The sequence below is a fragment of the Barbatula barbatula genome, assembly GCF_947034865.1.
Source record: "Barbatula barbatula genome assembly, chromosome: 9".
Classification (NCBI taxonomy): domain Eukaryota; kingdom Metazoa; phylum Chordata; class Actinopteri; order Cypriniformes; family Nemacheilidae; genus Barbatula; species Barbatula barbatula.
Window position 1 is genome coordinate 18,093,394 of NC_136772.1, and position 27,683 is coordinate 18,121,076.

Sequence of the window (27,683 nt, forward strand, 5' to 3'; positions counted from 1 at the left end):
GACATATCTTTTTAAACAGGCTTTTTATAACATGTTTTACTGAGACTTATCTGCACTGTACATTGTTTTATGTGATCTGTATATTGCTTGTGAGGCGACCTTGGGTGTTTTGAAAGGCGCCATGAAATAAAATTGATTATTATTATTATTACTTAACATTAGATCACTAAATTCAAAGGCAGTTATTATAAATAGTTAGTCTTACCGAAACCTGGTTAAAACCAAATTATTATTTCGGTCTAAATTGTCGAGGTGGTGGTGTCGCAACAATCTCTAGACACTTTCTAACTGTAACTCAGAGAACAAAGCATACATTGAAATCACTTGAACTGCTTGCGTTGAACATAATTGTTCCGAACAAAAGCTTTCTTTTACATTGGCTACTGTGTATAAATGTCATGATCATCAGCTGGAGTGCCCATGAACTCCAGTAGAGGGCACTCCACTCAGGACTCTGGCATTTTGTTTCCATTCCCACTTACAACTCCATTTCCCATAATCCCATGCTAACCTCCACCAGGTGTTCCCCATTACCACTCCTCTATATAAACTGTGTTTGGACTCTAAATCATGGCGAAGTCTTGTTTAGCCAGTCTGACATTTCCGAGCGTTTCCCTGTATTTATTCCTTCCGTGTATTACCTTGGACTTTTTTATATTGACTGCGATTCTCTGCTGCCTGCCCCGACCTCTGCTTGTGACTGTTGATGATTTTGGTTACGCTGTTGTGGATCTCTGCCTGTTTGACCATTCTCTCAATAAACTGCATTTGGATCCGAACGTCTCTAACTCCACGTTACAATAAACCCTCTTGTCCCTACACTGATTTCCTGAAAGAGTTTGCGGACTTCTCATCGGATCTATTGGTAAACATTGAGAAAGTACTAATTGTCTGAGATTTTATTATTTCCCTCATAGATAGCACTAAAGACGCATTAGCAGTTGTGTTTACAGAACTAATAAATATTTTGGAAACACAACACATCAACGGACCCACTCATCAAATGAATCATACACTAGACTTGATTATATCTCACAGAGCCGATCTAACCAATATAGATATTGTACCTCAAAATGACGAAGTCATCGATCACTATCTTATAACATGTACACTGCAGGAATCAGCCGTTTAACTTGTTATCGACAGGGTAGAACAATTAACTTGGCTACTAAAGATAGTTTTGCAAAGAGCTTGCCAGATCTGACTCCTTTAATAATAATACCAATAAAAACAGAATCGATCAATGACATGACCAGCAAATTGGGCATTATTTTCTCGAATACATTAGAAGTTGTTGCACCTCTCTTAAAAGAAAAACATGTAAACTGGAGCACAAATGGAAACACACCCAATTAGAGTTCTTTAAAATTGCGTGGAAAGAGAGCACAAACGTTTATAAAAAGGCACTAAAAGCAGCAAAGGCTGAGCACCTCTGTAACCTCATAGATCCAAGGATTTTATTAAGTACAGTTGCTAAATTGACAAATAAACAGACATCACCTGACCTGGTTATTCCGCCGCACCTTGGTAGCAATGAATTTATGAAATTATTTACAGAAAAAAAATCGAAAACACACGAGACAAAATTGTAAAAACTCAAACTACAAACTAGCCAGCTTCCAGAGATTATTTCAGCATTACATGAGATGCGACAACAGAATGCCAGGATACATCAGGAACTTTAAAGTCTTAAGGTGGAAAGGGGAGCCCCTTGCATGGCCAGTGCTATCTCCAGGTCCCTTTTCTCCAGTGGGGAGCTCTGAAACTCCACAACGGTTCCGTCCTACTCAGGCCCCACGGTCAAACCAGCCAACTCCGCCTACGGCTATGAGAGAACTGCACCCAGCTACAATGGATGAGTGTCCTGGATTAGCTGATGATTTCAGCAACATGGACATTTCCCCCTCAAAACCTGATAGAGTACCACCACAAGTGAGTTACAGTGACCCACCTCAACACAGGTATTCTCATTCCTCCCAACACATTTCAGCTCATCAGTCAGAGTTCGAAACTCCAGCATACGAGCGTATGCCCCCTCCACATCCAGGCTTCAAGACAAGTGTATAATCAACCTTAATCAACGCTGGAGAAAATGTAGAGAGGTCCTGCTCCAACCATTCCCGTCCTAACGTCCCCTGATCCTAGAGAGTTGGAGAACATTTTGCCTAAGGATGCAACAGAGCGATTCAAGTATCAGATCCTCACTGACCATCTTAAGTTGGAAGAAGCCCTACTTGTGGCAGACTCATACAGTAACTCAAGCTTTCCTTTCACAAACACCACGAGAGCCCTCAATAAAATGTATGGCCAACCGCATTGCAGAACTTATGGATGGACCAAACATTCGCAGTGGAGATGTGAAAACTTTTCGCATGTTTGGACTCCAAGTGCATTCCCTGGTCAGTATGTTGGAACAGCTAGGTCAGAAAGGCAATGTTGAGTTGAAGTGTGGATCACGTGTGTCCAGACTGATAAGCAAACTACCACACGATCTCAGGTCCGGTTTCAAGAGGTATACACATCCGCTTCATGTCACTATTGCCACATTATTGGACTGGCTTCAGTATGAGCTACAAATTCAGGAAGACCACACTGACTATACCAGTCAGTCAAGAGGTTCGACATTGACGAGGATGGAGCTGAGGAGAGACTCTAGGTAGCCCTGCAAACCCACTACCATTCTCCTTAGTACAGAGAAATAGAAGGCCATCTCAGCATCAACAGTTTATCCACCCAAACCAACTTCTGCTAAGAGAGAATGGATGACTGTTTACTGTCCATACTGTGACAACAACAGACATTTCCTAAACGGCTGTAAGAACTTTAAGCTACTCAACAAAGAGCAGAAAGTGAATTGGATTAAAGGCCAAAATAGATGCTGGCGCTGTGGATGTGGTCATCATGCTGCCAATTGCACACTGAAAGCCCTCTGTCCATCTTGTAACCGAAAGCACTTGCAACCTGTGACAATAAAATTCTGCTGAAGGCAACAAATCCATGGAGGCATATGCAATTCTCGATGATGGGTCAGAGCGGACCATCATCCTACATGAAGCCGTGCAAAAGTTGAATCTGAAGGGACAGCCAGAGAACTTTGTTCTCCGTACAGTCAGGCAAGATACACAGACCCTTCACAGGGCTGCTGTGACCTTCACTGTGTCTTCAGTGACTCGTAAGACTTTCAGGATACGTAGTGCATTCACAGCTAACAGCCTGGGTTTAGCAGAGCACATGCATCCTGTCAAGGTACTTCAGAAGAAGTACAAGCACCTTGCAGGCCTGCCATTCCAGCACCTTCATAAAGTGAAACCAGTAGTTCTCATTGGTTCTGACTGCCCTCACAGAAGCACGTCCTGGATCACAGTGAGTCTGAAGACACACAGCTCTCAGTAGAGAAATCATTCTATGTTGACCACTGCCTCTAGAGCTTCACCTCAAGTGAGACAGCGAAATGTCTTGTAGACAGACCGGCAGCCTCTTAAGTTCCGGAGGCTTCGACCTGAGACAGTGGGCGAGCAATGATCCATCCGTCATTAGCAATCTGCCAGCTGATGCTCGATCTCAAAGGAGCAATCCAGTGGCTCAGCAAATGTCATCAAGATGCACAAGAGTCGACTCTTGGACTACACTGGAATTTCTCATCAGACACTCTCTCCTATAAACAGCGGCAGACAGACCACCCAGTTCCCACTATGCAGAGCATATACCATAGCCTCGCTAGCCAGTATGACCTCATAGGATATATCGTACCATTCACAACACAGGCCAAGGTGATTGTACAGAAGTTATGGGACAAGAAAAGAGAGTGGGATGATCCTCGTTTGCCGAGAACCTGCTGAACTCGTGGAAAGCATGGGAGAGCGAGCTGGATGGTTTACAGCACATTGTTATGCCGAGGTCTTACTGCAGTAAAGAACTTAATCAGCCTACCAGTACGAAGCAGATTCACATTTTCTGCGATGCTTCAGAGCGGGCCTACCGGTGGCCTATTTACGCACTGAAAACCCTTAAGGTAGAGTGGAAGTAGCCTTTGTAACCGGTAGATCTCGGGTAGCCCTGAAAAAGCAGCAAACTATTCCACGGTTGGAGTCATGTGCAGCACTCACAGGTGCACAACTCACAAACGTTCTGAAGACAGAGCTAACGTTGCCTATTCAAAGCGTTACTCTGTGGTCTGACTCCACAATTGTCCTTACCTGGCGGCTCTCACCATCATGTGGTTTTAAAGTGTTCGTATGCACCAGAGTGGCAGAAATCCAGGATCTCACAGAGTCTTATAATTGGAGATATGTGCCATCAAAGGAGAATACCGCTGATGACATCACAAATTGAAAATTGCTCTGTGACATAGGCAAGGAAAGCAGAAGGAATAAGGAACCAAAGTTCCTCAAACAGACAAATGACCACTGGCCAGAGATGCCACCATTGACAACCATTGATCAGGACAGTGAACTGAGAAAACAAATCTTCCTTGGCCTATTAATCTCCACTCCACCTACTCCCGATCCACAGAAATACCATACACTTTCAGGGCTAGTGAAGGCTTACAATCGAGCATGTCAATGGGGCAGCTACTGATAACCCAACAGCAGATGACTACAAATAGGCAGAACTTGCAGAACTTCTTATTCATTACCAAACTGACTCATTTCCAGACGAACTGTCTGTCCTCAGAGCAGGTAAATCCTTGCCAAAAAATTGTTGCTTACTGTGCTTAGCCATGGAATTTGATCAGAATTTGACACCAAAGTCATATGCGTTGGCGGTCGTCCCAGTGAAATCAGCCAGCTAGAGGAAGATACGATACATCCTATTGTCCTCGACTCGTCTCACCCGACTACCAAACTGGTAAAGGAGCATGATGATTGGCTGCATCACCCAGGACCAGATAGGGTGTTTGCTGAACTTCGTAGGAAATTCTGGGTAATACGGGGGACGGGCTGCAGTCAGAAACCACCAACGACAATGTGCAGAGATCTGTCAGAGATGGCGGGGACAACCACATCCACAGAGAAAGGTGGACCTCCCTGCTTTTTCAGGGCTACCCGAGATCTACCGGTTACAAAGGCTACTTCCACTCTACCTTAAGGGTTTTCAGTGCGTAAATAGGCCACCGGTAGGCCCGCTCTGAAGCATCGCAAAAAATGTGAATCTGCCTCGTACTGGTAGGCTGATTAAGTTCTTTACTGCAGTAAGACCTCGGCAGAACAATGTGCTGTAAACCATCCAGCTCGCTCTCCCATGCTTTCCACGAGTTCAGCAGGTTCTCAGCAAACGAGGATCATCCCACTCTCTTTTCTTGTCCCTGCCAGATTGAGGATCCATCAACCTATTTTCTACTCAACAGGGGTGGATTCCTTTGGACCCTACACTATAAAGGTGGGATGTAAGAATGAAAAAAAGATGGGGAATCATCTTCAAATGTATGACTTGTCATGCAGTCTACATTGACATTCTCACTAGCATAGACACAGATTCCTTCTTGATGGCTTTACAACGATTCCTCTTCAGACGTGGTAAGCCCTTTGAGCTTATGTCAGACAAAGGCACCAACTTTAAAGGAGGAGAAAGGGAACTGAAAGAGTCATTCATCGCTCTTCATCCTGAGCTTCAAGCCCAACTTGCCAGCCAACAAATAAGATTAAACTTTAATCCACCCAGTTCACCTCATTTCGGTGGATGTTTGGAGAGAGAAATTTGATCTTTAAAGGATGCACTTCACGTCACCACTGGCAGCCAGACAGTTACAGAAGAAGTGCTGAGGACTGTCTTTGTAGAGTCAACTCCAAACCCATTGGCTATACTTCTTCGGACATCATGGATCCAGATCCAGTAACTCCTAACAACTTGTTGATGGGGCGGCGAGATGCCTCATTAGTGGAACACAAAGACTCTGAACTACTGAGCCGTAAGAGATGGAGACATAGCCAGCTCTTGGCTGATCACTTTTGGAGGCACTTCATTTGAAACTACCTACCCAACCTCCTTCCTGGGTTGGACAAGAGAGTCAAATCCGCGGAAACTTGCGCACGAAGATTATTTGTCTGCCCTCTCTTCTCGATTAGCTTTGAATTGAACATAGCAAAGACCCTTAAAGTTAGCAAATTCACATGGAGAATTTGGGGGTGGCTGTAGAAAGTATTCCCCTTCAACACTTGGACTCTCCCAGTCACCCCTGTCATTCAGCGATTAATGGACTGTTCCAAACTTTCCACCAGAGTTTGCGAGGTGAGAGAAAAGAGAGTTCAAGGATGATAACGGGAAAAGGAGATCGGCTGAATATTGTATATAGTTTATAGAGTGAAGTATAGTGTATTGACCCAAATCGGAGGAGTTTTATTCATTGTGCGTGTGCGTGCATTACACCGTAAGTAGTCACGTAATTATTGAACATTTTCAATAAACGCGATCCGAGATTACATTTAATGTTGTTAACTTAAGTATATTCTGGTGCTATGACATTACTGCTATGCTATGCATATTTATATAATTTGTTGTCAGTATTAGTTATATTTATTCCTTATAACCACGAATGTACAGCTCGTGCACAGCGTTAGCGTACACGCATTTAGTCCCACTTATCCAAGTCGTTAATAATAGAGATTGTAGTGTTTTATATTTGATCTCTATTCCTCAGTAATTTACCAAATAAGCTTTATTAATATTGTTTGTGTTTTATACAAGTTTAAATCAATATTTTTATCTATATTTGTATTCACAGAACCACACATCTATGCACCTTTTATAAACAACGATTTAGAATTCAACCTGAGTAAGACATCATTGTTCTGACCGGACAAACTGTAGCCTTCATCCAAACCTGAACTAGCAATTAGAGTAATTCGATTTTTCAGTCGTGCCGAATTGATATGCCCAAACATTCAGTAAGTGACAAATGTTTGGAAAATTATTATTTTGCGAGTCATCTACGGGTGGGTGCAGAATGTGCTGCTTCTCTTTACCGGAATCACAGCACAGCAGAAGACGTGGAGAGATGCTTGCGCATATATGCGCCGGGGGATTCTGTACCCTTTCCAAAAAAATTCCATTTCTTTACATCATAGGCTAAATAATATTTTTGGCAGTGCAGTGCAGTGCCCGTCTGCTCTGGCACTGCCCCTATAACCAAAATGGCATGATCCTCATTGCAGAACCCCACCTCGAAGATTTGACTGTGAGATTGGTAGTTGAATCAGGCTCCTTCTAACAAAGCATTGAATATCAGATTATTGGGGTCACCCCTTAAAAAGACATACGCACGTAAAAAAATGAATAGGCTAAACGTGAAAATTGCGGTTGTTGCAGTTATTATATGCGGTTGGCTTGTACTGCAACAGCCCAAGCGACGTCGATTGCAAAGTTCTGGCATACACCAAACCTACCAATTAAGGGTACTGTTGGAAATGGAAATGCAAGCCTGATCAGGGTTACCCGTACCGAATCGTACTGTACAGTACTGTAATTTAAAAATGTAGCAAAAGTGGGAGGCTAGCTGGCAATCAGTGTTTGTACCGCTGTTACACATCTTTGGAAAAATACAGAATCTATGGATCTAGAACCTATATATATGTACTGAAATAGTGGGGTAATAACACCATGTCCTATTAAGTGAATCTGTGAGCCATATAATTTTTGTGAAAATGTTCAAAAACGTAAACAAAAAATGCTGGCGGGGAAAGAATTAAAGGTCCACTCCAATGCCTTGGAACGCGCATCATTATTTCACGTGTTGACGTAATTTCAACTGAAAAATGCAGAGAGCACGAGACATCTCAAACTTTCATTTTGATTTTACTGGGGCTTTTTAAAAGAAAAGATGCTGGTGTAAAGAGAACTTTGCCTTCCTAAAGGCGCAGCCTCAGATTAAGAAAAATAATTGTATAACCCAGAAGGATATCATCTGCATAAAAAGCAATTTTACAGTGTTTTCCATTTACTAATCTACCAAAAATACATGGACTACATCTTACTGCCTTTGGCCATGGGTTCAACAACCACTGCAAAAAATAGGGGTAACAGCAGGGTGCCTCTGTAGATTTAAATTAAGTATAAAACTAAAACTACCATTCAAACCTATGAAATGCTTTTTCAGCATCTATAAGAAATAACCAGGTACCCTTGCAGGATCTATTGACAGAAATGCAAAATAATACACATTGCAATGTCTTTAGGTATATAAAAACATTTCATAATGAAGCGTTATGTTTTTCTTACCTACGAATGAGCAAAGAAGCTACGAAATTTGAAAGCAGTAAGTTTTAAAGTAGTGGCAAAGAAGCGAAAACGTGACGTGATCTTTATCCTGTGTCAGCCAGTGTAGTCCCCCGAAAGGGAGGGGTGGAGTGAGCCGTTGGTTGCAATTCACAACCTCACTGCTAAATAGCACAAAATTTTGTACAATGGACCTTAAATGTTTTTATATTGTAATACCTAAATAATATTAAAGTGACCCTGTGCCAAATAAAACCTGTTGTGAATTACTCACTCTTGAGTTGTTCCACAACTCTAGGACCTCTGTTTATCTTTGGAACACAAATAAAGATTTGCAAGCTCCAAATCTTTTTAAGTGACTCTGACGAGCATGCCTGTGGCAAATCAGCGTCGCCAAGGCAACAGCGCAATCAAGCCAACTCACCTGCAGATCGTCACCACCTGGTCCCCATTAAGCTCACCCTTTTTAAACAGAGGAAGAAGAGGAAAGGGTGAGCTTGTTCTCCACAGAGATGCCTTACTAACGTGTGGTATTTCTTCCTTCTCTTACAGAGACCAGCGGGTGATGAACCTACAGTTTATCTGACTCGACCCAACGTCAGAGTCTATGCAACGTCCGTTGCTACACAACGCCTGCACCACTTACCACACTGAAGCACGAGCACCCGTCAGACTTTGCCGGACTGAGGACGAGCCATCTTCCCCACGGCCTTCTCTCCGGGAGTCACCTACAACACCCTGCCAATATAATAAACCACCCTCCGGGGCTAAAACTGTAAAGTTCTGTGTCTGTCTCGTCTCTGCCTGCCACAGTGACATACAAATAATATATAACGTGCCTTTTATACAGAAGTTGTTTTTAATAATGAATAAGAACATTGGTTTTTCAAAAACGAACAATCTGGGAACCAAAAATTGTTAGCTGGGTATCATCCGACCAGGCAGCTTGGTTTTCTTAACTAAGAAAATGTTAAACAATATAAACTCTAAATCTATATGCTGATTCAAGCGTCATGCATGTTCTATATAAATTAATATACACCTGTTGTAAAAACTGTTTTCTCTATCGCTTACTATGATATAGTGTAAAATGTGCTTGTACTGTATTACTTGTTTAAACACATTGTATAATGTTTTCAAAAACACAGAATGTATGCTTTTGTTAACATAATAAGCTTTTTCTTAAATGCAGATATGATCGAAAGGTCCCGCACCTCCTATAAGCATAAAGGGACCTCCCAAATAAAATGCAAATTGAAATATTACATTTTATTTAAAAAAATCATAAATTCATCAAAGGGAGTGAAATTATTTTAATCATTTAAACAATATTTGAAATGCATATTTGCAAACATGAGCTCTGACTTTGACGAGAAGGCTACCCTTCTGCTTTTGGCCCAAAGAAATTAAATAGTTTTTCTTATTCTGCATTGGTTCGTTTGGATTATTTTCATATAATTGATTAACATTATCAGGAGATTATTTTCATTTAAAACGCTCATACGGTGACTGGCAGGCTACGTACAAACAGCCACTACTGACTTTGATGTGTACCCTCCTGCTCTTGCTCCTCTTGCTCACAATTTTTCGTTTATGTTGCATTTGTATATATGGAGCTCTTTTAAAGGATTGTGTAACATTTAATGACATTTATTGCATGTCATTTCAAATTACAAATTGATGTAACTGTTATCCAAACAATCATGTGATTGATGCTTGCACTGAAAGCTCTGTCAATTTGGTTTCTTGAGGGGTGGTTAAGGGACTCCCCAAAATCTTGTTGAACAAGTTGAACAATGGTTAAAATGTTTAAAGGCATGAAATTTAGTCATAATAGGTCCCTATATTGTTGTTTTTTACTTCTGCTCTTACTTCTTTAACTAGTATTTATCAAATTCATTTTCCAAAATGTAAAAAAATATTTTGTCCATTTTAATTTGAAAAAGTGAGGGGGGACTGCGACTGAAGTGTCCATGCCCCTAGGGCCCTCTCATGGCATACACATTGCATCTTTGGAACAATGATAGTTGATTTTTTAACCTATGGCTGGGTTTAGTTGTGGCCTAATTCAGAACAGCTTTTTTTCCCCAGAGCCGTCTCTTTATTGAACTCTGCCTCTCGCTGATTCCACTGCCCCGATATATCGCTACCTTCTCCTCTCTCTCTCATGACTGCACACCTGGCTAAAGTTTTGTTATTTGCACTACTGGACTATTCAGTGCCCTACTGGACTGTCTACACATAACATATTTGTTCTTCTGCACTACCAGACTGTTCATTTGCACTGCCGACTGTTTAAACACGCATCTTTGCACTTGGTACTTCACTCGCTAATGCAGACCTATGTCCCTGCCAGATCACTGCGGTCTGCAAAGGAACAACGATTAGTGGTACCATCCCAAAAAGGAAAAAAAGTCACTGTCCCGTACCTTCTCTGGATCTGTTCCACATTGGTGGAATGATCTACCTGCTGCTACAAGATCAGCAGACTCGGTTGCCATCTTTAAAAAACGCCTAAAAACACATCTCTTCCGTCAACACGTCGCTGATTGATTTATCCTAATTCGTTTCCCTTTCTTTCTTCTTATTCAAAACAATTTATAAAAATAAAAAAATTATATAATTACTAACCTCAGTATTCTTAGCTTTGAATACTGTTCTAGGCTTTAATGGACTAATTTTTGATGCACTTATGTATTTTGTTGCCTATGTTGTTATAATTGCTTCAAATGTTTCCTCATCTGTAAGTCGCTTTGGATAAAAGCGTCTGCTAAATGACTAAATGTAAATGTAAACTAAATATCCAATAACTTCTTCCACTGCACTGTTACTTGGATAGCTTCGGTATATAATTTATATGCACTACTCTATATCCATTGCACTTCTACTCACCATTACCTAATTTATCATTATATATACCATCTGTATATTTCTATTTATTGTAATAGCCATCCGTATATTATGTAACATTGTAAACTACTTCATAATTCAGATTTTTTCCCTGCACTTTTGCAACTACTGTATATCATGCACTTGCTGCTATTGTACTACTGGTTAGACAAAACTACATTTCGTTGACTTTTACATGTGTCATGTCAATACAGTTGAATCTTATCTATGATGATTTGGCATTCAACGATTTATGGTTGTACTGTCCACAGACTTTATTCCCACAATCCAAAATGGGTCAAATAGCATGTGTCTTTAATTCCTTAATGTGCCACCCATCAACAGAACAAGTTTGTAAACATTAAAGGTCTCACCTTGCCAGCATAGTGTTGAATGCGAAAACAGTTGTGTGGAAGGCTGTGGTCTGTGAGGAACTTTGAGTTTTTGCTCTGTCTGCTCTCAAAGTGCTGGTGCTCAGCACATACAGTGTTGAGCTTGTCCAGGAAAGTCTCATCCGTTACTGTGCCGGGCCTCAAACACTCCTCATCCAACATAGCCAAAATCCCATTCTGGTTCTGTAAAAAAAGGGAATTTTTGGTTCTCTACAGCCAACTACAGTATATGATAGTAAATTATAAATATCAGTAAAATATCAAAAAAAATTATATTGTCCGAGACAGACTTACATTTTCGATGAGGTCACATATGATAGCATTGTTGAAATACTCAATGTTGGTCCACGCAATACCCTGTAGATGAAAATAAATGCAGATCACTGATGTGTTTTCCCTTTTCTCCATCAGTTTTTCTTTATTTCTATATGCATATTGTTTGCCGTCGTCGTGGTATGGAGCTCTTTAAAAAAACATATTTTATCTTGTTTTCCTATTCATAAAAGTTTTGCCATTTTTGACACATCGGTAGACTCGTAGATTTGAAGTGCGAAGTTATGACAACGAAGTTGAGCTGAAAGCTGACCCCTCACATCTTCGGACATTGTTGCGATTCGACGTTTGACCGTATTATTTGATAATGGTATCTTAGCCAATTGTTTTGATTTATCCTCTCCAAATAATTTCTTGACAATCTCTGTTGCGCATGTCAAAATCAAAGTTTCTGCAATTTATTTTTGTCTTTCAACTGTATGCAATGTTTTTTAAAGTTTCTTGTCAGTAGCTGTGACTTCCCTCATCTCATTTTGTGAGTGTTAATTATTTTTCCTTGCCCTGGGCTTGTCGCGGTATTGAGGATGAGTTGTCTGTAAATGTCTCATTTATAATGCACTGTGGCAGGGTATTGAAGATGAGTTGTCTGTAAATGTCTCATTTATAATGCACTGTGGCAGGGACTCTTTGCAAACATGAAAATGAAATAAAATAGTTCAGGTAACTATCTTGGTATTTCCGGCATTTAGTTTCTCCAGTATTGCTAGCACTTCTAAAACTGCAACACGAATTGGTAGAAGCTTCCTTATCTGGGTCCAGTATGCCTGGGTCATTACTATCAGCTGCTGTAGGCGAAGCAGTGGGACAAGTTTTTGAGGAGGACGAATTACAAATTTGTCAACAATTTTTGGTCAGTCAGGGATCATGGATAACATTTGATAATGTAATATAATCGTTCTCCTTAATGATAACTGCTCAACACTTTTCAAAATATGACACAACCCCCACAGAGCTCGCTGAGGCCCCCTTGTGTGCCGGGACACCCCTGTTGGGGACCGATGTGCTACACTACACATATCATCAGAAAAGAGAAGATCCCTGTGCTGAAGGTGCAGCCTGATGGTGATCTCCAGCAACAACACATAAACCACTTCACTAACCTTCATAAGATATAAGTTTTGGTATACCATTTCATTATTATTCTTAAACAACAAAAAAACAGAAACATGCTTAGGCCCACATGCATTTTATTTTAATTCTTTATTGATAACAAAGAATGTTATAAATAGTGATGTTGCACTTACTCTAAAATTCCCTTTAAAACTCCAGACTTAGTTTTGTCTTCTCAAACATCTGTGACTGCCCATTTAACACAAACAGTGTGAAATAACAGAAACCAAAAATAATGACAAAAGTAGAATTGTGTTGAGAAATAAAAGGCTGATCTACAGGGGACGCAGTCTCATTCTGCTATCAATTTGCTCTTCTGATCATTCATATGTACCTCTTATTTAACTTGTTTCATATTGTAATAATAACATGTATTATTTTATTAATGAACAGACAAGATTAAAATATGATGGTGCTCTGACAGTTGGCTCACATGGATATCTTCACAATACAGAGTCACAGACACAAGGGGGTGGGATTATTTTTACTCCGACAACCAATCGCTCTCCCGAAATCTTCATGAAACTAGCAACCATTGCTGATCACAATAGCAAACCAAACCCAAAAAGCGATGTCTTTAAATCCGAACGTCATTGAGGCATGAGGGTTGGCTTAACATTCATACTGGCACGAAGCCTTTGATCTATCATCAATTTACAACTGTCGGGCCACATCCTAGCAATCACACAGCATACCCTAGCACCCGTTTAGCAAGATCTATATCTTAACCCGCTGCATGCAGCTTTAATTGTTGTTATATGCATCTCAAATCCTGAACAAATCCCTCGAATGCATATTGCAGACCTTCCGTCTGAAATCAGCATATCATTTTGTCATGTCACAAAAAAGCTTGTCGAACATAGCAACAGGAACGAAGGGGGGCAGCGTTTTGCGAAAGGTCAAATGCAGTCACATATGGCCCTTTCAGAAAATAATAATGTCAGAAATTATTTGGCCTTTTTATTGTTATTTAGGCTCTTAATTGCGGTCACATTTGGCCCTTTAGAAGAAAAGATGGAACCCATTAGGTTTAAACAACATATCAGACACAATCAGGGCCACATTGGATGAAACCAGCTGGAAAATAGCTGTGGGCTAATTGGACTGTGAGAACACTTGTAGACGTAGGAGGTAGAATCAAGTGGGAGGAGGGTTCAAGAATGGGGAATGTGGATTGGGTAGACTGGTCCCTAGACCCCCGGGTCCCACTTTTCCCACGCACTTGACTGGAGTGATGTCAGAGAGTGGAAAATTACAGCTATGTCAGGGCACATACTTAGAGCTTTGAAAGCAAACAGAACCTTAAACTCTTTAGGGACAAATTTTGTTTACCCTGACTGGAATGAGAAACTCTTTCCGTCCTACAATCACAGCAATAGGAAAGGAGGCAAAATTTCTAATTTAAACAAAATTAATTTTTTAAGAACTATTTTACTAAATAATCCATAAGGTCACGCAGCTATAATATAAGCGTTATGACGATTGTCCGTGACAGAACTGTCCAATGAAGGCTATACGTCTGTGTCCAAAATCATTCACTCATTTTCAACTTCTTTCCCACATACAGTATCGTAAACATTTTGTATGCAAAACTCAGAAGCGAGATAGCATTTTAGCAGTTCTGGCTCCATTGCCCTAAAGTTGGCTATAACATAAGCATTATGATAACTGTCCGCGACTGTACTGTCTGACACAGGCTATAAAATACATTAGTGTCTGAAATCGTTCAGACTCATTTTCATTTTCAACTTCTTCCCCATAAAGAGTACTGCAAAGATTTTTGTATGCAAACCCAGAAGGGAATAAGCATTTTACCACTTCTGGCTCCATTGCCCTAAAGTTAATGTTTTTTTAATAGGTTTTTGGTTTAAAAGCCTAAAATAAAGTTTTATTTTATGACATAAAACACAACAGTGTTTTTAAAGGCCATTTACTACTGTGTTAGTTTGTAAAGATTATCTTGATAGACAAAACGTGTAAGTATAATAACTCTTTGTTAATCAACAAGCTTATTTTTTGCGAGCTTACAAAAGTCTATGGGAAAAATGCCTTTAAATGCCTCATTCTCATATTTAGCATTCACTACATAATAATATGTAATAGTGAATGAATGAACGAGTAAGCGAGTTCAGACACAACTAGTGAATTGAGTAAACTCTCAGAGCTGCTCTCGATATGTTCATGTTTTTAAGTCTTGATATAGTGAGACACTCTACGAGCATCATGCATTTAGACATTTCACATTATACATTAAATTAAGTTTTTACCACTGGATTCCACAAATCTGTCTGCATTCTGCATGGTGGAAATTGGTGCTTTATATTTGTTAAAGAACGGCTTGATGTGTGGTAATATAGCTTTTCTCCACAAAATGTTCAGTCACTCAAGGCATCTTTACAAGGAGGCGCATCTGAATCTAAAGCGGCATAAAACAACAAAAATGTGTATTTACACTGACAGTTAATGCGGCTCTGAAGTGGCACAAATGCATTAACACAGTTATTAAAATTATGCTAAATAATGCTGAACATAACCACAAAAGCACAGTTTTAACAATATGCTAATAAAATAATGTTTTAAATTAAACAATATAAACTTGAAATAATTACTGACACTAATAATAACAATGCATATTTTAGCAATGTAAATACAGCCAACATATTTTGGATCTGCTTATATGCTGCAACGCGTTTTCATAGAAATGTTATCTGCCACAGAGCAGCCTTAACTCACCTGTGTAAAGACAACATTATTCACCTGCTTTAACATCATCACAAACTTCAGCTACCAGTGCCACTTCAACTCTGATTTGTTTTGTTTACTAGCTAGGATACTACTTTCAGACTAAACCAATAAAAATGTAATGTTTTCATGGACAGTAATATAATCTTTTAGATTATACTTTTTTGGCAGCTTAATCTTCATTTTAGGACTCTCTGACCATTTCTTATTTTATGTCACATCCGGTTCCGTTTCCTGTCTGTATCGTTGGCAGCGGTTTGTTTGTTTCACTGCACTTTACACTTCATTTTAAAATTAGTATTATTTTATTAGTGTCGTTGCTTACTTATCCTGATATCTCGATAACCATGTCTTGGTTATTTAATTGAAGATCTTAAACCTAAATTGATAGTTAACTTAACGCGGTTGCTGCACTTTACAATAACTCTTATAGCATTTCCCAGAAGTCTATCCCTAAATACAATTCTTTTGAAGTCATGGTACTTCATGTATAAACACCTAATACTAAGGATAAAACCTTTTTACAATTTATTCTGGATATTGTATATAGGTCTCCAGGGGATCACACAGATTTTATTAAAGAATTTGGTGGGTTCTTATCAGAACTATCACTGGCCGCAGACAGAGTACTTGTTGTTTGTGACTTTAACATCCATGTAGATAACGATACAGATGCTTGAGGAATGGCTTTTAAAGACACTCTTAACTCCATGGGCGTTAGACAGCATGTGTCAGGACCCACTCACCTTTGTAATCATACTTTAGATTTAATACTGTTTTACAGTTTAAATGTGGATGACGTTAAAATTCTTTAGCAGAGCGAAGACATTTCAGATCATTATCTGGACTTATGTTTGCTTCACTGGCCTATGGCTGCAAATCAAACTGCTTGTTACAAATACGGTGGAACAATAACTTCGACTACCAAAGGTGTGTTTCTTGATTATCTGTCTGAATTGTTTTAAAATCTCTAGCATGAGTAATAACGTTGAAGATCTTAACTTTACCATTTAAAATTTTACTCCACCTTCTCAGAAACGCTAGACACAGTTGCTCTTCTCTGTTAAAGAAGATTAAAAATGCCAGCCCGACACCTTGGTAAAATGAACACACTCAGGTTCTAAAGAAAGCGGCACGAAAAATGGAGCGCGACTAAGAAATCTAAATTAGATGTATTTTTCGTACAGCATGGAAGGATAGTATTAGAAAATACAGAAAGCCCGAAAATGGACTAGATCCGCCTACTTTTTAACACTAATAGAAGAAAACCAGCACAATCCTAGGTTTTTATTTACACAGTGGCTAAATTAACAAAACTAGTTAGATCAACCAGAACCAGGAACACTTCCATTAACAGCTGATGTATTTGTTGCAATATAAAATAGTGGGTATAAAAGGGAAGATGGCATGCCCATTCATTCACCTTTTTTGTTCTTCAGACCCTGCGAGGCTCATGCTGAGCGATCTTCGATTCTTCCTACTGGATCTAGGATGCAGAACAGCGGAACTCGTCCTGGCGTTTGCGACTTCCCCTGGGCATTGCAGTAGCTAGTCAAAGGTGTCTTCAAAGAGCGCATTTCTAAAAAAGCAAATTCTGCTACAGCGTGCACATGTCGCCAGGCATGTCTCAACGCTGTAGTCTTGGATGCAACTGCCCCATCTTCGAGCCAGACAGGCACGATACCTGCATCACATGTCTGGGTCTCCAGCATGCTGAAGTAGCGTTCGTGGTAACGGTATTACGGTCACGGCTGACCGTGTTCGCTTTGGACACAGCCACAACACCATTTGGCAGGTAAAGACTTTTGCTCCTGGGGCATATGGCGTCCGATGATGTCCATTCTTGTGGTCCAAGAGAGACACCTTTGGCTCAATACTGTGCAGATGCGTAGTGTCGAGAGAGTCAGCTTTCTTGATGCACCCATGGCACAGCTTGGGCTGCTTGGTGACACTGCCGAAGACTTTCGAGTTTTCAACGAAGTAGCAGCACAGAGCTCGGTTTGATGCATATAAGACCGCTTCAGCATTGGCTCCAGAGTCGGGTTCCCTGAAGAGCGTGGCACACCGGCACAAGGCATGTTCCCGTTGTACGGCAGATGCCTCCCTGCTCGGCTGGGGTGCAACTGGCAGGTAGTGTCGGGGCGCTGGACGGGGCCCCCTGCAGTGGCAATCCAATTGCTTGGAGTTGCTGACAGCTTAACTTGCGATGCAGAGGCCCCTAACTCTCATTCGGCGCAAGCACATGCTGCAGGCACTCTCGAAGAGGTCACTCCGCAGAAGTTGGCGACTACATCCCCGCGGCCCAGCTCATTGGGAGCAGTGCAAGCAGACACAGGTGGTCCTGTTCGCCCCCCTGCACACCGCCCATTGCTCACTTGGGCACTCCCTGACCGAGGCCTCCTCGGTACGGATGCCTTTGCGCACAGCTGGCCATGGGACAAGCGGAAGTAAGTCTTTCCCCCAGTGAGCCTCCCTGCAGGTACTGTGTGGAGCCAGGGAAAAGGAGCATCTAAGCCTGCTAGTTGCGCCCGATTTGCCCAAACAGACTTGGTTCTCGGAGCAAACGCTCTGACGGCCACAGGTATATTCCCTTGAGCGACCTGGCACCCGAGAATAGAACTCTGGAACCTCCATGTTTTGCCCCTGGATGGGACTAGGAGATCCGAAGTGACCTGTCTCCCGCAGTCGTGAGCATGGTCACTTGGGCAAGAGCACCAACTACTAGGTTACATTTACATTTAGTCATTTAGCAGACGCTTTTATCCAAAGCGACTTACAGATGAGGAAACATTGGAAGCAATTATAACAACATAGGCAACAAAATACATAAGTGCATCAAACTAGTCCATTAAAGCCTAGCACAGTACTCACAGTACTGTACACTAGGTGACAGTCACTATAAGTGGCCACTCTTCTCAAGTCAAGTCAAGTTATATTGCACATTTTACAATTTTCATTGTTACAAAGCAGCTGTACAAGAAAACATTGACTATAAGCAAAACATAAAAGGTTATGCAAGTCAAAACCCAGGTCAAAAAACAGACAGACCAAGAATTCCTATATGCAGTGTTAATAAAATGAAACTATAAAATTCTAGCAGCCTCCCTGGCCAGGCAAACAGTGGCGAGGAACTCAAAACTCCATTGGAGGAGAAAAAAAACCTCAGAGGGAGAAACCAGGCCACACCAGGGGATTCCAGTTCCTCTCTGGCAAAAGCTGCAGACTCTGCACAACTTCGACAGTGCTTGCACAACAAGGCAAAATAAAAAAAAATAGATTTAAGATTATCATTAATAATTTTGTAGAGTCGCCACGACCTTTGTCCAGCTCTATCATCACAGCATTTGTCAGGTCTGGACATGGACTGTGTCCTGCCCGCTCTAGTAACCTTGGAACAATGAGACAAGACTGGCTGAGAGAAGTGTACTGTTCAGCACTCTTTGATGCAACAAATGCATCGGTTGTTATTGGAAGTGTACCTGGTTCCGGTTGATCTAAATAGTGCAGTCTAAACCTTCGGAATATATATATTATGATAGTGTAATGTATGCAAGATTAAAAAGATGGGTCTTTAGTCTAGATTTATACTGACAGAGTGTGTCTGCCTCCCGGACAGTGCAGGGAAGACTGTTCCAAAGTTTAGGCGCTAGATTGGAAAAAGATCTGCCGCCTGCACTTGATTTTGAAATTCTAGGTACACTATTACCAACTGACAGGGACAGACTCATTTAAAGTAATATAATCATCTGGCTGTAGCCATGTTTCTGTCAGACAGAGCATGTCTATTTTATGATCTGTTATCATATCGTTTACAAAAAGTGCTTTATTAGAGAGAGATGTAATATTTAGTAATCCGAGTCGGAACAGTTGATTATCTGTATTTTGGTCATTTTTTATTAGTTTACGTTAATTAAATTACCTTTCAGAGATTTATGCATTATTTTATGTTTGCTAATCCGGGGGAGAGACACTGTCTATTTTATGATGTTTGGGAGAAAGGAAATTGCATTTTGTGTGTTCTGCGATATGAGACGGCAAGCAGACAGTAGGTTATGCCATTGTGTCTGCTTCCTGACCTGGGCCCCAGTGAGTCAGGTTTTAGCATTAAGACTATGTGCCATATTTCTAGACAGAAGAAAAGCTCCAGCCCAGGAGGGGTGGAGACCATCACTTTTCAACAGGTCAGGTCTGCCCTCAAAACTCTTCCAGTTATTTATAAAAACAATATCATTCTGCAGGCACAACTCAGACAACCAGCCATTTAGATATGATAATCTGCTATGTATCTCATCACCATTGTAAGCAGGGAGGGGGCCAGAGAATATTACAGTGTCTGACATCGTGCTTGCGAACTCACACACCTCTTTAATATTATCTTTTGTGATCCGTGATTGACGAGTCGAACATCATTTGTGCCGACGTGAATTACAATCTTAACGAATTTACGATTAGCCTTAGCCAGCACATTTAAATTTGACTTGATGTCAGGCACTCTGGCTCCCGATAAACATTTGACTATGGTGGCTGGTGCCTCTATGTTAACGTTCCGAACAATAGAATCACAGATAACTAAGGCGCTTTCAGCAGGTTTCTCAGTCGGTGAGTCACTGAGTGGGGCAAACCTGTTCGAGACTGTAATCGAGCGGTTGAGTGGTGTTTTGACCTGCGACTACGCCATCTCACAGTCACAAAGTTTCCCAGCTGCGGGGATCTTCAACGGGAACCGAGCTGTGCACGCTAACGTTGCATCCGAAGAGTTTTCTAATCACTAAACTATCCTCAGATAAAGATTGGATGCAGGACTCTAATTCTGAAATCTTCTCTGTCAGCCTAGCTATTTCCCTGCATTTATCGCATGTAAAGCCCTTGCCACTGACAGAGAAGGCTAAGTTAAACATTTGACATGAGGTGCAAGTAACAATAATAAGAGGAGAACCATAACTCACCGGGTTTGAAGAGTAATTCCAATTTACCAGTCAAAGAGAGAACAGAAAGTCAAAGAGAGTACACCCAGCTCTCCCCATAAGCTCTAGTGTTTATCCTTCCAGCTCAGAGCCGTCAAACGCTGACAAGTCCCCTGACTATTGACCCCTGACTTCTCACCCTGCCGGCGATTCCCGCAGCACAGAGTGCCACGCTTGGTTCCCCTGTCGGCGGTGTGTATGAATCTGTGTGTCTCTGCCTGTCTTCTGTGTTTTCACCTTTTCTAACCTTATATGCTTTGCTTATTGTCAAATATGTTTTCTTGTACAGCTGCTTTGTAAAAATTTAAAAATGCGCTATATAAATAAAGTTGACTTGACTTAAAGTACATTAATTTTGCATAACTTGTACAGATACAAAAATACAAAATATATTCCATTCTTTATCACAAAGATCTCGTGCCACAGGATCTTGCAAGATTAAAACATGAAAAGCGCCCAGTTGGATAAACTTAGCCATTGAGTTAAGACTGCGTCTTAACAACTAGTCTCACTGACTAAGAATTAGATAGGACTAATCCATCTTACTTCTCATATTTCCTTTTCATGTAACTGATTTAAAGTAAAGTCTTCAAAAAAAAAATAATGACTAACTTCCATGACTAGTCTAAGCAGTTTATGCAACCGGCCCAAAATATCTTCTTGTAATAGCAGCAAGATGGAGTTTGTTGGTGAAATCAGCATGATGGAGTTTGTTGGTGAAATGAGTATTGAAGAAGCCCTGCAGACACTTAAATTATATTAAAATAAAAAATGGACATAAACTGACATTAATTAAAGCTTTTCAGAATGTACCTAATATTTTGTTATGAATATGGCTGCCTCAGAGACTCCCGTTCGCCAGCCAAGAGCATTATCGCTGGAATTCAAGACTTCGAACTACATTACCCAGCAACCGCTGATTACACAGACACCTAAAACTCATGACACGGACTATATAACTGCAGTGTTTGCTGGAATTCAGTACAAAGTATTGTTTTGCCCTGGCTAACAATTCTGAGCATTTTTGTGATTACTGTTTTGGATTTACTGTTGTGTCTGGGATTGTTTACTGGATTAACATACCCTTGCTGCCTGCCCTGACCCCTGGTTATTTATCATTTGTTACCCTGGACAACAAATCCAGTCTGATGGATTAATTTTAACATCATCTGAAAGCTGAATAATTAAGCTTTCTATTGACAGGGTATATGCAGGAATCATAGAGATTAATTTGCTACCTTTTACTACCTTTTTTTACCACCTCTTTACTACCAACTTGACATCAAGCAGCAGCCCTTTTTTTGGGGGGGGGGGTGTGCAAAGCACCACTTACTACTTACTATAAGGGTGTGTTCACACCAGGGGTCTCCACCCTTTTTGTAAGCGAGGGCTACCAAAATATCCAAAATGCTCTAGAGCAGAGCTATTTAAATACATTTTTGCAGGGGGGCCAAAATAGGAAATTCCTAAATTTGTGAGGGCCGGACGGACAAATTGATATCAGCTAAATGTATATTAAATATACTATATAGTAAGGTACATAATATATGAAATAAAATTAGGTACATTATTCTTTTGGTTTCCTTTATTATTTCAAACAATAGGCCTACAACAAAGTGCAAAACTGCAAATACTGAGACATATGTTTACTGTTTTAAGGGTAAAAGCTGTGTATAAGTAATAGACAATTATATATATTATATATATATATATAAGCTGTGCACCGCAGCAGATTCGTAGATTTTTTTTAACATTTTTATTTTTAGACATTTTTTATTTTTTTGAATCTGTCGCGGGCCAGAATACGTTTCAATCGGGCCAAATTTGCCCCCAGGCCGCTATTTGAATAGGCCTGCTCTAGAGGGCTACTTGTTGATAACATACTTTCAAACTTTAAACATGTGATGCCATATTTTTACGCTCACAGAACCAAATTCAGTTTTCTTTCAGATAATTTTGCACTTGAATATATTAAAGCTTATAACACTTGCTAATAATAAACTTTCATGACGATGTAGCACTTGGCTTATCGGTATAGTCACAGATTTGTCAACTGTCTTGAGCATTATTGGTGAGCACTGTGTTTAGCAGGCGCCTTACAGAGTTAATGCGGGCTACCAGGTGCCCATGGGCACCACGTTGGAGACCACTAATTCACACAAAGCGCGAATGAAGCGTTCAGCGCAAGTGATTTACATGTTAAGTCAATGCAAAGATGCGATGACCTACTTGCGATGCGATTCGCGCGAATAAGGCGGCGAAAATTTAGCATTCGCGTGAGTTGAAATATCGGAACTTTTTAGTTCAGCGTTCACCAATCAGGAGCTTGCTCTAGTAGGGCCGTGAGCGAGCGGCAGAAGCCCCTCCCATGACGCGAATTTGCGTCTGTAATGAAGCGAATTTCACGCGCGAATGATTGATAAACTCAAAATGTTCAAGTATGCCCCCTTAAAATGTGGAGCACTGCCGAATCAAAGTATGTACGCTGTTTTATCCTTGCCACACGCAAAACTTTTGGCTATATTGGAGTCAGTGAACATGTTTTGGAACAATTCCCCAATGCCCTGATTCGAATTATATGAATGATGGTTCAGGCACCAGAGAACCTCAGCCCTGAGGTAAGGTCTGCTGTCTGGCTATCGCTGTCGTGGTGGTGCTGGTGGCACTGGTTTGCTGCTAAGGTGGTGCGACGACAGCTGACCTCAGGTTGGCATGATTTGCCGCGACATGTGTAGTGCTGCTTGCATCGCAAAACAACGAAATAGGGAGCTGCTCCCCCCTCACGCGAAGCCGCTGCTGCTGAATGTTCGATACACTGTGTGACTTCATAGCGGTAATGCCGTTCCAGGTAAGATTTATAGTTTTTTTGAAGACAGTGCAAAATGTTTCCCGGTCATTCCCCCTGACGGGCTTAAGCCAGTCTTTAAATGACGGGTCGTCAACCCAAGTTCGCGAAAACTTACATTTCCCCTTTTCACACTGTAAATTTGGTAGAAAATAGAAGCAAGTGGCTAATATAAACTGAGGTAAAAAGGCAGAAAATGTTGTTGGTGTCGCTGATAGCCTATCAACCATGGAACTCTACAGTTTACTTCTACGTCATTGCTATCAACTCCGACTCACTCAGGGTCCTGTTAGCACCGTATATTTTTAAACTAGGCTAGAGAAGAAAAACACGGAGACACAAATATTAAGCAAAAAATGGAAACTTAATATATATCTGGCAGAGATACAACGGTTTAAAACTCTGGAATCTGAGGGTGCAAAAAAAAAAAATATTGAGAATATTGAAGGCACTGTAGCAAACCATCTGCTTTGGACATGGACATGATTTTGGACTAATAGCTGATATTTTTGGCTTTCACTAAAATGTTCCGGTGTTACTTAAGTAAGCAGTACAGCACAGTAACATGACGAGTCACATGACGTTAGGCGAATGACGCGACTCACAAGCAGTCTCCTCTGAGACGCGGTGAACAGGAGAATAACGGATGAGAACTTTTATTAGTTTCATTTCTGACATTTTGCTAGTACGAACAGGACCACCAATTCAAAAGTACAGAAGCACCAGTCTGTATTTGTTATGCAGTTTCAAAATAAAACAGATGAACATGTTTGAATGTAGAAATGCTTGCTTTTGTGTTTTACAATGCAACAATGTTGTTGTGCAGTTTTAAATACTACATCAGCATGTTAAACTGTAGACAAAACGTTGTGTGTCTTATGGGGCAAACATTTAAAAATACAACATATGTGATTTTGCTACATAACGTACAATACTGTAGTATACTGAAGTCTTTTTTCATATGGGAATATATATTACTATTGTATGCAGAAGGATGGAAAACACGGCATCCAGAAAATTTTTAACATAAAAAATGAATTTTGGGAAAAAGATTTACGGATTTCTTATAATTGTTGTGTCATCCCTAGTATTGGGATGCTTTTCATGAACTGGCCCCCATGACTAATTGAATAGTCCTGCACTAGCATATACAAGTTTCATTACAAGAAAATAAAATAATTTTATAAAAATAAATAAAAACAATAGGAGAAAAACAAAATTTTACTGCCATTCTGTGAAAAAATTGTAATTATGTGATCTACAAAAAAGTAGTCTGATTACAAATATTTTAAAATGTAGTTTTAAAAGTACGTGATTATTGGAATTATTACATAATCCAGATAAAATCCGTTACTACCCAGTTTTGTTTGGAATCTGGTGTAATACTACCAAAGAAATATATACATATATTTATAAATAAATATGTTTATACAAAACACTATCTGCTAATCATTGATGGCTGACATGATATGATATAATACCATTATGGTTGGTTAATATTTAATTGTTCCTCAAACACAGGCTGTGCCATACCTCACGGATATACTCCTCTTGCTCTTCACGAAGAGTAAGCTCGATGAAGATCTGCTGGAGCTTCTCATTACAATAGTTAATAATGAACTGTTCAAAGCTGTTGTCCTGTAGAAACAAAGGTGTTAATGAGAACCCCCATAGCAAATAACAATTTTGATTATTAAAATGTACACTGCAAGCTATAGCACACATTGCAAACCAGTTTACTAATGTAGTATGTCACTCGTTACACAGTAGCACAATATGCAGTATCCACAACATTTTTATTAAGCAACTTAATAGGTATCTACAGTTGGCAATGTTCTCATGGGGTGGGGAATGTTATAAACAACATAACTGTACAAAAGGTTGGGAAATGTAATTCAGATTTTTTATATTTATATTCCATTACATTTTTTAACAAAATTAATAATTAGCTGGAACAATTGTGAAAATGACAGCTATACATTCCCAAACAAACTTTTGATAGAAAAATAAAGCAACAATGAAGCTGGTTAATCATACTTAATTCAATAAAGTGAGAGGTTTGTTAGATTTAACCAGGTGTGGAAGTAACAAACTACATCTACTCACAGTACTGTAATTAAGTAGTTGTTTTGTATATTTGTACTTTGAGTATTTTTAGGGGCAGACATTTACATTTAGGCATTTGGCAGACACTTTTATCCAAAGCGCCTTACATTGCATTATCCTAAAAATTTTACATAGGTTTCTGCAATCCCCTGGGATCGAACCCACAACCTTGCGTTGTTAATACAATGCTCTTACCTATTATATATGTTAGTGTTCTTATCCTTATCTGTCCCCCATTGCGTCTATGGCAGCTCATAGAACGCATTGTCCTTTTTTTTAGGAATTTTTGCACACAGTTAGAATACAGTCCCAGCATTACCCACAGTCTCTAACTCAAACTCAACCAACAACAGTCCAAAGTTTCACATACAGTATATTTTTTGCTCTTAACTTCTGAACTGTAACTGCTGGAAAAAAATAGTTCACCAATCTTTTATTTATGGACACAAAACTTATGGATCATCAGAAGCCTGAACTAAGGTAACATGCTGTGTTTCAGAGCAGCGCCACCTTGTGGTCCGGAGGAAAATGGCTATTTTTGCTTATAACTAAACGGCTTGGCCGCACATTATAAAATTGATCCAGGGTGGCATGCAGATTTGAGACGATATCCAGTAATCCCATGTCAGCCATTTTGGGCGTCAGCCATATTTAATAAAGCACTAAAATGCTGTATTTTATGAACACATTAGCGTATCATAACATAACTTGGTATAGGCCATAAGGACAGATCCCAGACAGAGCCTATAAAGTTTCAACAAAATTGCCAACAAAACACAAACATTCGACTTAGTTTGACTTACCGCGTGCAGGTCATGTTTAAGCACTGGGACCACGCCATCTATCAGTTTCAAACGCTCTCCAGAATTAATTAAACTTATAGCAACATCTAAACCTACAACTTACTTATTAGACCCCATACCACTAAATTATTAAAAGAGTTGCTACCCTTTGCAATTGAGCCCATTTATAACATTATCAACTCGCCAATTAATCTAGGCCATGTCCCAGGACACTTTAAGATGGCCGTCATTGAGCCTCTTATACCTTGGACCCAAACAAACTAGGAAACTATAGACCGATTTCAAATATCCCTTACCTGTCAAAAATACTAGAAAAAGTAGCGTCCACTCAGTTATGATCTTTCTTACAAAATAAGGACATACATGAAAAAATTCAGTCAGGCTTTAGACCACATCGAAGGTACTTAAACTGCGCTAGTAAAAATGACAAACGACCTGCTTATAGCATCAGATAAAGGTAACATCTCACTCCTATTCTCCATATACATGCTGCCCCTTGGAAACATTATTAGAAAACATGGTATTAGCTTCCACTGTTATGCAAATCATACCCAGCTATACATCTCATTAAGACCAGATGATTCCTCCCAGCTATCCAAATTAGCAGAGTGCATCGAAGATATAAAACATGTGATTACTTGTAATTTCCTTCTTTTAAATTCTAATAAAACAGAAACATTACTTATCGGACCAAAGACACATAATCGGAATATTTTGGATTATAACCTGCAAATTGAAGGATGTACTGTTACCCCAACAAATACAGTTTCAGAGATCTAGGCGTTGTATTAGACAGTAACCTGTCATTTTCGAAATCACATTTCAAATGTCACAAAAACAGCCTTTTTCCACCTTAGAAAGGTTGCCAAATTACAAAATATTCTATGTGTTGCTGACGCAGAGAAGCTAAATCATTTACATTTATTCATTTGGCAGACCGTTTTATCCAAAGCAACTTACAAGTAGTTTTTTTACAGAGGCACATTACTGCAGAGCAATCAGGGGTAAGGTGCCTTGCTCAAGGGCACTTCAGTCATGACCTACTGGCACTGAGATTCGAACCGGCAACAGTTTTATCACAAGCCAAACGCTCTAACCACTAGGCCACTATTCATGCATTTGTGACCTCAAGACCCCTAGAATAACTAAATCCTCCAAAGGGGGTCGAGTTTTCTCATACGTAGCACCTAAACTCTGGAATTGCCTTCCCGACACTATTCGAGGATCAAACACACTCGCCCTATTTAAATCTAGATTAAGACATCTTTTCAGCCAAGCATTCACAAAT

At 40.1% G+C, this 27,683-nt stretch overlaps 1 protein-coding gene across 4 annotated transcripts in view; it reads right to left on the reverse strand.

Annotated features, from left to right (window-relative positions):
* Nucleotides 1–27,683, reverse strand: part of myo1b (myosin IB) — a 175,516-nt gene that overhangs the window by 50,873 nt on the left and 96,960 nt on the right. For all 4 annotated transcript variants that reach the window (XM_079463941.1, XM_079463939.1, XM_079463940.1 and 1 more), the window contains exons 14-16: nucleotides 25,020–25,124; nucleotides 11,787–11,849; nucleotides 11,475–11,675 (exon numbers count right to left, since the gene is read on the reverse strand). In XM_079463941.1, coding sequence (XP_079320067.1) covers nucleotides 11,475–11,675; nucleotides 11,787–11,849; nucleotides 25,020–25,124 — 369 coding nt within the window. The remainder of the gene's footprint in view (nucleotides 1–11,474; nucleotides 11,676–11,786; nucleotides 11,850–25,019; nucleotides 25,125–27,683) is intronic.